Source organism: Oryzias melastigma, linkage group LG13 (assembly GCF_002922805.2).
Source record: "Oryzias melastigma strain HK-1 linkage group LG13, ASM292280v2, whole genome shotgun sequence".
In the NCBI taxonomy this organism is placed as follows: Eukaryota; Metazoa; Chordata; class Actinopteri; order Beloniformes; family Adrianichthyidae; genus Oryzias; species Oryzias melastigma.
In genome coordinates this window covers 1192089-1201922 of record NC_050524.1, presented here as the reverse complement: position 1 = coordinate 1201922, position 9834 = coordinate 1192089, and the positions used below count along the sequence as shown (strand labels likewise).

The 9834-nt window shown below is 49.7% G+C and overlaps 2 protein-coding genes across 3 annotated transcripts; one reads left to right on the top strand and one right to left on the bottom strand.

Moving 5' to 3' along the window:
* Positions 1 to 323: 323 nt before the first annotated feature.
* Positions 324 to 3485, top strand: rnaset2l (ribonuclease T2, like). Of its 2 annotated transcripts, XM_024277202.2 has the most exons (9): positions 324 to 649; positions 842 to 1024; positions 1110 to 1177; positions 1249 to 1306; positions 1375 to 1442; positions 1585 to 1698; positions 2987 to 3035; positions 3107 to 3181; positions 3261 to 3485. In XM_024277202.2, the coding sequence occupies exons 2-9, from the start codon at positions 842 to 844 to the stop codon at positions 3441 to 3443; spliced, it is 798 nt and encodes a 265-aa protein (XP_024132970.1). In that variant the 5' UTR covers positions 324 to 649; the 3' UTR covers positions 3444 to 3485. The 2 variants fall into 2 exon arrangements, with proteins under 2 accessions (XP_024132970.1, XP_036070698.1); XM_036214805.1 differs by lacking the exon at positions 324 to 649 and having other exon boundaries at positions 665 to 1024.
* A 357-nt stretch (positions 3486 to 3842) lies between these two features.
* supt5h (SPT5 homolog, DSIF elongation factor subunit) lies at positions 3843 to 9834 on the bottom strand. The gene is made up of 19 exons (XM_024277199.1): positions 9708 to 9834; positions 9563 to 9633; positions 9387 to 9492; positions 8727 to 8817; positions 8513 to 8649; positions 8298 to 8453; positions 8081 to 8227; positions 7866 to 8012; positions 6813 to 6938; positions 6654 to 6738; positions 6474 to 6581; positions 6300 to 6402; positions 6099 to 6226; positions 5753 to 5858; positions 5527 to 5685; positions 5285 to 5453; positions 4848 to 5045; positions 4586 to 4681; positions 3843 to 4509 (listed from the first exon to the last, which is right to left on the bottom strand). Exons 1-19 carry the CDS (start codon positions 9753 to 9755, stop codon positions 4369 to 4371), a joined length of 2322 nt encoding a protein of 773 aa, XP_024132967.1. The 5' UTR covers positions 9756 to 9834; the 3' UTR covers positions 3843 to 4368.

The window sequence follows — 9834 nt, the reverse complement described above, 5'->3', positions numbered from 1 at the left end:
CAAAAGTACTAGCAGTAGTGTCCTGGACGAGCTGAATGTTTAGATTGAAAGATTGCTGAAATTTCTGTTTTTTTGAACTGAAAACATCACTATAGTGTGAATGATCACTAAACATGCATCCGTCAAAACTCCTTAACACTTTTCAGAGTGAAGAGTTTTGCTGTCAGAGAACTTTCTACAAGTTCACTAAACCGCTGCAAAGTGAGATGGTTGTTTGTGGAAGTCCAAAAACCCCAAAGTTTCTGTTCTAAAAACAAACGTTTGGTAGAAAGAGCTTCAGAGGTTCTGGTTTCAGGTGGAGGAGAAACTGTTTCCACAGAGAACATCAGCTTCTGTTTGGAGTTCAGAGGAGAAGATTCTCACTCCAGAAGATCTGAATCCTCCAGTCTCATCTCTACCACTGTTGGTTCTTCTCTTCTCAGCTTCATGTCAAAGACAGAGTTAAGATGAAGCTCGTCCTACATTCACCTTCAGCTTTAGGGAAGTGCTTCCATTCTGAGTAGAAACAGAAGATCGTCATGATCGATCGTCCTCTGCAGCTGCAGAAAGCAGAAGCTGCGGCGCAGCAGCAACTCTCACTTCTGGCTTTTCTGGGTGATCTCGGCGTGACGCTGAGGACGGCGCTCAGAGCAGCAGCGGCAGCGTCACGGTGAGTCTCCTCGCTCTCACGCTTCTTCACCCCAACCTTCACAGGAAGATGTGGAGCCGCTTCAGAACAGAAGTCGTTTCTGTAGCAGAAACTGATCTGAAGAACGTTCTGGACTTTTTGAAGTGAATCTGCGGCATGTTTGTTTCTTTACTGACCGATGGTTGCTGGTTTCATTCCCATCTGCTTGGAAAGATGCGCTGCTCAGTGCTTCCCCTGGTGGTCGCCCTCCTCCTCCTGCTGCCGCCAGTTGCCATGGAAACACAGGAAAATGACTTCAAAGATGGCTGCCAAGGCGCCGCGCTGCAGGACGGCGAGCACGACTGCACCTGGAGCTGCATCATTTTCACGCTGCAGTGGCCCGGCGGCTTCTGCGCGGTGAGATCCTCAGCACTGGGGGTGAGGGTGGGGGTCAGGGCCAGCACAGGTGAAGATCTGAGATGGTTTCCGTCCGTCTGTCCAGTCTTTGTTCAACGAGACCCTCTGCAGGATCCCCGACGGCGTCACCGGCTGGACCATCCACGGCCTGTGGTACGGCGGCTCTGCTCCGTCTGTGGTTCAGCGTCTGCGCCGAGCCTTGATGAGTTTCTGTTTGTCTGCAGGCCCCAACATGCGCAGAGATGCTGCAGCTGCTGGCCCATGTTCCACTCCGACGTCCAGGTGAGTCCCGACCCGGCGCTCCTGGTTTCCACCAGTCGCAGAGGAAGACGCTCCTTCTGTGTTTCCAGGAGCTGGAGGACGAGCTGGCGGAATACTGGCCGTCCTTACTGACAACCAGATCACGCTTCCAGTTCTGGTACTGAACCGGTGTTCTCCTTCAGAAAATGAGGTTCTGCAGGTCCAGCGTCTGCCTATAGAGGGCAGCGATGGCCGTTTCCAGCATTTATCATGGTGGGAATGAAAACTGGACGTTTGACGTTTGCGTCTTTGTGCTGCAGGAAGCAGGAGTGGTCCAAACACGGCGCGTGTGCCGCCTGCGTGGAGGGATTCAATTCTCCTCAGAAGTACTTCCAGATTTCCCTGAAACTGCGACAATCGTTTGAAATCCAACGGTAAATTATAACCTTTGGCTAAAACTAAGCCACACCCCAAACATGAATACCTGTTGGTTTGAGCAGGTGATCTGGTCTTAGTGGGAAAAGGGAGGAGCAGAAAGACGACACCTGCTGGCCGTTCACTGAACTGCAGCTAAACCTTCAATCTACTCTGGATTATAATCCCACAGCTGGATATTGATTATAGTTTCCAGAAACGATTGGATTTGATTCACCAGATTTTTTATTCTTTCGATTCTTCAAATCGATTTTGAGTTTTCACATTTATACACATTTGTTTAGAAATACATTAATAAGATACTATATGTTTTGAATATATTTACATTAATCTGATCCAGTTCACATCCTGTAAACGTATCAGTGAAATAATGAGATTGTTAATATCATCCAGAGTTACATGATTCTCTAAAGGAGAAGTTCTAACTGAAATGTTCAGATCATTAACATGGAAACATTGTTCTGCTTCTCCTGGAGGACGTTTCAGTTTGACCACTAGGTGGCGATCGCACTGTAACATTACACTTTATATGATGAAAAAACTGTTTAGACCACAAATGGTTGCTTCAAAAATATTTCCTAAAGAATTTGTAAAATTCACGTAAGAATATATGTTTACCGAGCGTTAGCATTAGCCGTCCTATGGAAAATTTTATTAAACGTTAGCATTAAGCTAGCAGGCTTTAGCTTAATGCGCTAAATCGATTTCTATTTTTATGAATCAATTACTGATCTATTGATCTTAAATTAATCCAAATGGATTCATCCATTTATTTACCCAGCTCTATATAATCCATTAGTTACCATATTTTCTGGATATAATTCACACCTGAGTATAAGTCGCAGGAGCAAAAAACGTCTAATCAAGAAGAAGAAAACGTTGCACTTTTATATTTGCTATAGCAAAATAATAAAAATAATGCTTTGATTAAAATGAGAAAAATGTTCAAATTTAAGAGGAAAAACAATCAAACATTTGTTTGTTTTGGGTGACACAAATTCTTCTGGTAGTGTCAGAAAATACAGCTCCCTCTAGTGGTTGTTAGTGGAAACAACCGCTAAAGTGCAACCGGTTGGTAGGGGGAAAGTAACAAACACATGAGCCTATTTATGCTTAAAAAAAAAAAAAATCATTTTATTTTGAAAGGCAGCTTGACCAGCTGAACTAGTTTTCAAAATAAAACATTATTGAAATTTTAAAATACAACAATAACAGAAGACAACAAAGTCTGATCTAAAGGATTCTGTGAATTACAAGAGTTTCAATAAAGTTTTTTTCTGTCTGTAGAATCCTGGAAGACGCTGGAATCACGCCGTCCTGCGAGCGGCGGTACAAGGTAACATCTGAGGACTAGACCTGAACACCAGCCATCGTTTGCCGTTACAAACAGCGCCGCCTTGTGTCCAGGTAGCAGAGGTGCAGAGCGTCCTGACTCCACACGTGGGCGACCAATACGAGATCCAGTGTGTGGTGGATCACAGGGTCAGAGACCAGAACCGAACCTCCTCTGGACCTCCACAGGAATCCCATTTTACTCCTTTGGTCCTCTTGGTCTCTGCAGGACCGACAGGTGTGGTTCCAGGTGAAGATCCAGATGTCCCGGGACCTGACCCTGGGGTGTTCTCACCCTGATGCCGGGTCAGGAACCGGATCCGAGCCGTCTCCAGGACATCCGTGCCCCCCCGAGGTCCCGTTCTTCTACTTCCCCATCAACCACCAGCAGCCGGAGCGGCCCTGCGACTGACCGGGCGGCGGGACGCGTCACAAACCTTCACGAAACATTTAAACATGAAACATTTCAAATGTGGATTTGTATTGTGGTGTTTTCATGAAACTAAAGTTCTCTGAACATCTGATCCAGAGGATCAAACTGCTCCAGTCAGATCGACTTTGATCCAGATTGAAAATAAAACCAGGTTTACAACAGCTGCTGCAAACATCTGATCCTGGAGATCAGCTGGATCCACCAGCCATGATCTCAGATTATTAAACTGAGATTAGAAGACGTTTGTTCTGGAGATGACGTTCAGTCAGACCTCCAAAAGAGGGCGTGGCCTAATCTGCACATGTGAAGTGGTCTTCCTGTTGAAGCTCCTGAGGATCCGGTTTGTTTACGTTTCTGTCCTATAAACACGCTGCAGTCTGTTGTTTACATGTTTATTTGTTTTTACAAAAACAGAGAAAATGATACGTTTATTTTTGAATGAAAGGATCTGACCTTTGTCAATGTCTCTAATTAACTCATTAAAAAGGTGAAACATAAAAACTACAAAGTAAACGAGGAAATGTGCAAAAAAAAGAAACATTCAGAACCACAAAAGTTCTGAAGCTGCAGGAGAGAATCCGAGCTTCACTGAAGTTAAAATGTGGATATTTTAGACTTTAATCGCTGAATCTAAAAATATTTTTGGAATAATTTCAGATTTTGATGAAAGTCAAACAGGAAGTCCTTAACTTAAAGACAGGAAGTGGACAGGAAGTGGAGCTTTAATCCGACAGGTGGATAGAGGAAGTCTGTCGCCCCCTGCAGGCTGAAGGTCACCACACGGCAGACAAAACCGTCTGATTTCATTTATTGACACACACACTTTGCTTCCTACCTCCAGCAAACACGGACTGGAACCGACAAACAGAAGCACTAAAACAGTAGAAAATGAAGTGGGCGGGGCTCAGTGCTCCAGGCGCCCCAGGAACCTCAGGTTCAGGATCTTCAGCTGGTCGTCCAGCTCCATGCGCACGATGCCGTCGTCCCCGTCGATGCTCAGCAGGATGCCCGTCGCCTCGCGGTCCTCCCCCAGGATCACCTTCACCTGGGCACACGGGATGCTACCCGTCAAAACAAAAGCCTTAACCCCCCAGAGGGAGGAGGGGGGCGGGGCTCCTTACCTTGTTGTTCTTGGTGGGGGTGACAGGCTCCAGCTGATCGCTGCTGATGCTCACCACCTTCTCAGACTCCTGCATGAAGACGGAGCACATCCCGCCCTGCAGAGAAGACAGGAGGTCAGAGGGACGGCGGCGGCGTGTCGGAGTGTCAGCGAACGCCTCAGAGGACAGAAGCCGAGCAGAGAGGGGCTTCTCTGAGCGGAGAGCATGCCAGGACAGAACATGACTCAGCACTTCAGAGGTGTGTGGGTGGGGGGGGTCTGACCGTGACGCTCCTGATGACCCCCATCTGTCCCATCAGGTCCATGAAGGAGTCTTTGACCCGGACCAGGATGTCGGTGGTCACCCAGTCGCTGCTGCCTTGCTCGATGTTGGAGCCGGGGGTGTGGGGGTTGTACCCCCCAGGAGACGGCGCTCCGGGCGTCATGGGACTGTAACCAACAGGGCTGGGGCTGGGACTGGCCTGGGGAGGGACAGCGCTTCAGGTTTAAAAAAAACATGAGGACTTTTCAAAATAAAACTTCCTGTTTCTCTCTGAGATCTGATTGGTCGATTAAAAACTTTAATATGAATTAAAACAGGTCGATTTTGATGAAGTGAAACCAACAGAAGACATTTGATCAAATGAAACCAGCAGGGAAATAATAAATAAAACATTATTCTGAAAGATTCTGGTTTCCTGTTTGATCACTGTAGCTGTACCTGGTACGCCATGGGGGAGGGGGTGGGGTGGTAGCTGGCCGGAGAGTGCGTGTTTTGGTATCCGACCGGTGACGGCACCACCTGGTGGTAGCTCTGAGGACTGGGGCTGGGCTGGTAGGAGCCCTGCGGGGAGGGGGCGGCGTACGGCGAGTACTGCTCTGTGTTGTACCTGCGGACACAGAGACCAACGCCGTCACCGCTGTGCAGGGGGCGGGGTCTACTCGCTCTGAGGGCTCACTCACATGGCGGGCGTGCCCGGAGTCTGAGGGTTGTACTGGGGGTTGACCTGAGGGGAGGGGACTTCGGGGTAACCGGGGGTCTGCGGGTTGGGGGTGCCGCCGTAGCCCTGGGGGGAGGGGGAGGGTTCGTCGTCAAAGCCGAAGTCGTACTCCTCGTCGTTCCTGCAGAGAGCAGACGTGTCAGAGGAGGGAGGTCGTCCTCCAGTCACACTGGGGGGTGGGGGGTTACCTGGAGGGGGTGTTGGGGTTGCTGGGGTCCCAGGCGCCGCTCTGACCGGGCGTCCTGCTCCCATCATGCAGTGGGGTCTGGGAGCCATAGTGGGGCGTGCGGCTTCCTGTTTCACACCAGAGAAAACTGCTGAGTCGCTGTAAGCGTTCATCAGGATTGCTTTAGCCACGCCCCCCTCTCTTAAGGGTCTCCCGAGCTCTTAGAACACTCCTTTTCCTAAAACACTCCAACAAACATCTGGAAAAAGTGCTGCGTCATGCTAACATGTCCCTCACGACTCAGCATTCACCCTTTTAATAAGGAACCGTCTGATCCTCTTGATCCCTCAGCCGGTCAGGGGTCTTACCGTCATGCAGGGGGGTCTGGGATCCGTACATGGGGGTCCTGGAGCCGGAGCCGTACACGGGGGTCTGGGAGCCGTAAATGGGGGTGCGGCCGTGGGTGGAGGTCATCCCGCTGTGTCTCTTGGCTCCCCTGCAGAGGAAGAGGACGGTTAAAGAAGAGCTCTGAGGTCCGCTCTGATTCGGTGATGGGGAGGGGGGCGTACATGGTGGTTAGGCGCTGCCGGTCCACAGAGATGGTCTGGCAGGTGGAGTGCAGCTCCACACGGGCCGTGGACTCGGTGGCGTCCTTCACCACGCCAATGTAACCTGAGAATCACCAGAATCCGTCAGCTGAGGCCAGGCTGGTGGTCGCCATGGCAACGCAGCAAGCTCCTGACCTTTGTAGGGACCCTGGCAGATGCGGACCGTCTGACCAATCAGCTCGTTGTCTCGCCGTCCTCGGCCCCGCCCCATTCCTCCTCCGCCGCCTCCCCTCTGCTGAGCTCCTGAGGAGAAACCACCATTTAGATGATGTGTCAAAGTGAAGGTCCGGGGGCCGGATCTGGGGGGGCACTCACCTCCGCCGCCGTGGTGCATAGGGCTGCTGATGCGAGGACTCATGGGGGCGAACCCCCCCACCGTGAAGTTGGTCACGTCTCTCGGCTGCAAAGACCAAACAAAGAGATTGAGGCGCTCTGGCGTCCCATAGGGGGCGCTCTGAGGACGCCGGCGCTGACCTTGGAGCCTCCGGCCAGAACCAGGTGTCGGGTCTTGCACACGAACATGCCTCCGTTCTCCACCAGCTTCTTGCAGTGAAGGAAGGCGAAGCCTCGGAAGAGGTGGCGGATCTCTCCCTCGCGGCCCTGCGGCGAGAACAAGGTCAGGATCCAGAGATGGAGATCCTCAGGGAGCCGTCTGAGGAACACTTTACTGTTGGTCATTACTTCATATGCTGATGATGCTGAGTTCTTACATGACTCAGCAAATATTATTATGAATTAAAGCTGAATATTTTCAGTTAGACCCAGAATCCTTTGGGGTTCCTCTGATAGTAGACGAGTGAATGACAGGATGGTCGCGGTTCTGTGACCCCCCCTCCAGATCACCACAGAGTGGAGCAGAACCCCCCAAATTGGTCTGGACTAGGTTTCAACAGCTCCTCTCCTGTGCAGGAGGTTTTCGTGCTCTGACCACGCCGAGGCGACTTTGGTTTAGATTATGGTCGCGAATCGATTAAAAGATTAACTAATAAATCGTAAATCTGGAAAAAATTAATTGTGAATAATTGTGATTAATTTTTTTTGTTACTGTATTTGCCAACCACTTATTATCTGCAAATAACCACAATAAGAAATAACATAAAATTGTACATTTAGAACGTTTATTTTTAACCCTTTAAGGGGCTAAAACTCAATTTTTGTTTACTTTTGAATTTACTGTAAGTCTAATTTATAAGACTTCCTTCTTGTTTATTTGGTATCATCTTAATCAACACATCCTCTCCTGTGTGACTCTTCCTTATTTAGTCATGTTTCATGTTATATTCACACTAGACATAAAATCCTGCAAAAACAGAAAATTCCATTTGGACGAATGGGATTCATTTTGCTGTGGAAACCCCAAAAATGTTTGAGAAGCTGTTTTTACAACATAGAATGAAAGTTTTAGGTGTAATTTTATAAAAACAACAAGAATCAAATTTGCCAACAAACTAATCTACATGTTTCTGAATGAAAAGTTTTTATTCTTACCGTTTTTAGCTAAACGTGCACGTTGGCGCTCGATCTTACCGAGTGCGGCCCGTCGATGACCTTGACGATGTCCTTGACGTGGATGTTGTTCTGTTCGGAGTCCAGAGCCACGGCGAAGCGGTTGTCCTTCCTGCGGTTGACGGCCTGGTGGCGCACCGTCAGCACCTTCCCGTGCATGTTGAGCACCTGAGGAGCACAGCCGTGTGAGCGAGGAGGCGGGGCCAGGAGGCGCAGACCCCTCCTGCTGCCCTCACCTGGAAGGTCTCCCTCTCCAGGCGAACGATGACGCCAACCGTTTGCGGGTCCAGCTGGACCAGCTCGCCCCACTCGTGCTGCCCGCCAGCGTCCACGCCGGACGCCGTCTCGGAGCAGAGCTGCAGGTCTCTGGGCAGCACCTTCAGCTGCAGGGCAGACGGAGAGGTTCTGATTCTGAAGAACTCCTCTAACATCCTCGCTCAGGTGGAGATCTACCTCGTGCATGGTGAGGTCGGAGAAGAGGATGACGAAGTTCTCCTCCACGCGGACGATCAGGCCGGTGTCGCCCTCGTACCGGCCGGCGATCACCTTCACGTGGTCGCCCATCCGGAAGTACTTCCTCAGCTCGTGAGCCGGGAACTCCAGAGGATCCTGCAGAGAAACGGGTCAGGTCTGCGGGACTCGGAGGGCGTGCACGAGTGTCGGCGCACCTTCAGGTCCTCGTGTTTGGGCATGATGGTGATCTTGTTGCCGTCCACGCTCAGGATCTTGCCCTGCAGGTTGATCAGCTCCCCCTCGCAGACCTCCACGTTGTCGCCGGCCTGCAGGTTGTGCTCTCGCTCTTTACCTGCAGACAGGAAACGCTGCAGGTGAGTGTTCTCTGAAGCTGAAGGTAGCAGAGAGGACGAGGTTAAGCAGCTCTACCCGACTCGGTGACCACCTCCAGGTCAATGCCCTCCGGCTGGTCCTCGAACTTCTCCAGCTCCGAGAGCGTGGGCTTCACGCCGTCTGTGATCTGTCAGAACAAAGTAAGAGTCATTAACTCATTTTTGTTCTATTTGGGACCAAAAAAAGCTGCAAATTTCAGTTTTTCTGAAGGCAGTTTGAAGTCTCGTGAAGATTTTTCAGCTTCCTCTACTATCGATTTTTACTTTTAAAGTCATTATTATCACTATTTAATCACGTTTGAATGTAATCCACTAACTCACAATTACCAGGTTTTATCTTATTTTGTTGCATTTACTTTTGTTCTTTAACTTTTGGCAGCTTTAAGCAATAATCCTCCATTGTTTAAGCATGAACGATTATTTTAGTGGTGGATTTGTCACAGATTATTCTTCACAAAAGACGATGTGTCATTTTTCGTGTCATGTTTGTTCGGCGGATGGTACCTTCAGATTCCTTATATGAAAGTTAGCAGGAAAAGAGATTTTTTTCAGGACCTTTGAGGTTTCTCCTTCAGCTGTTAGTTCTCAGACCTCCAGGTTAGTTTCTAAACTTTATCACCAACATTTAAACCCAGAATTCCCTGAAGCTGAGGTCCTTCAGAGGTCCTGCAGATCAGAAGAAGAAGTTTGTCCTCACCACAGCAGACATGGCGAAGCTCTTGAACAGGAATCCTTTTCGGCTGTAACGGTTGCCCTCAAAGATCATGAAGTCTCCGTCGTGGCTGACCTCGCCCCCCAGAGACCTGCAGCACAACCATCACAGTCACTTCAGTCCCAGCTCAGATACTGGAGCTTCGGCTTTAGAGAGCAGACCTGATCTTCTCAGCATCGAACAGCCTCTGGGCCGGCCTCTTGAACTTCTTCCTCTTGGCAAACCAGTCTTTCTGCAAGACAGAAGAGAAGTCCAGAAACCGAAGCTTCTCCGTGTCTGGAGCAGACAGGCCAGCCCCCGTCCTACCAGACTCATCTTGGCCTTGATGCGGTCCAGATCTATCCGAGGAATCATCTTCAGGGAGATGGTGTTCTGGCTGGGCTCCACGTAGTCCACCTGGAGACGGCGTCACGGACAGTCAGAGCGGCACAGA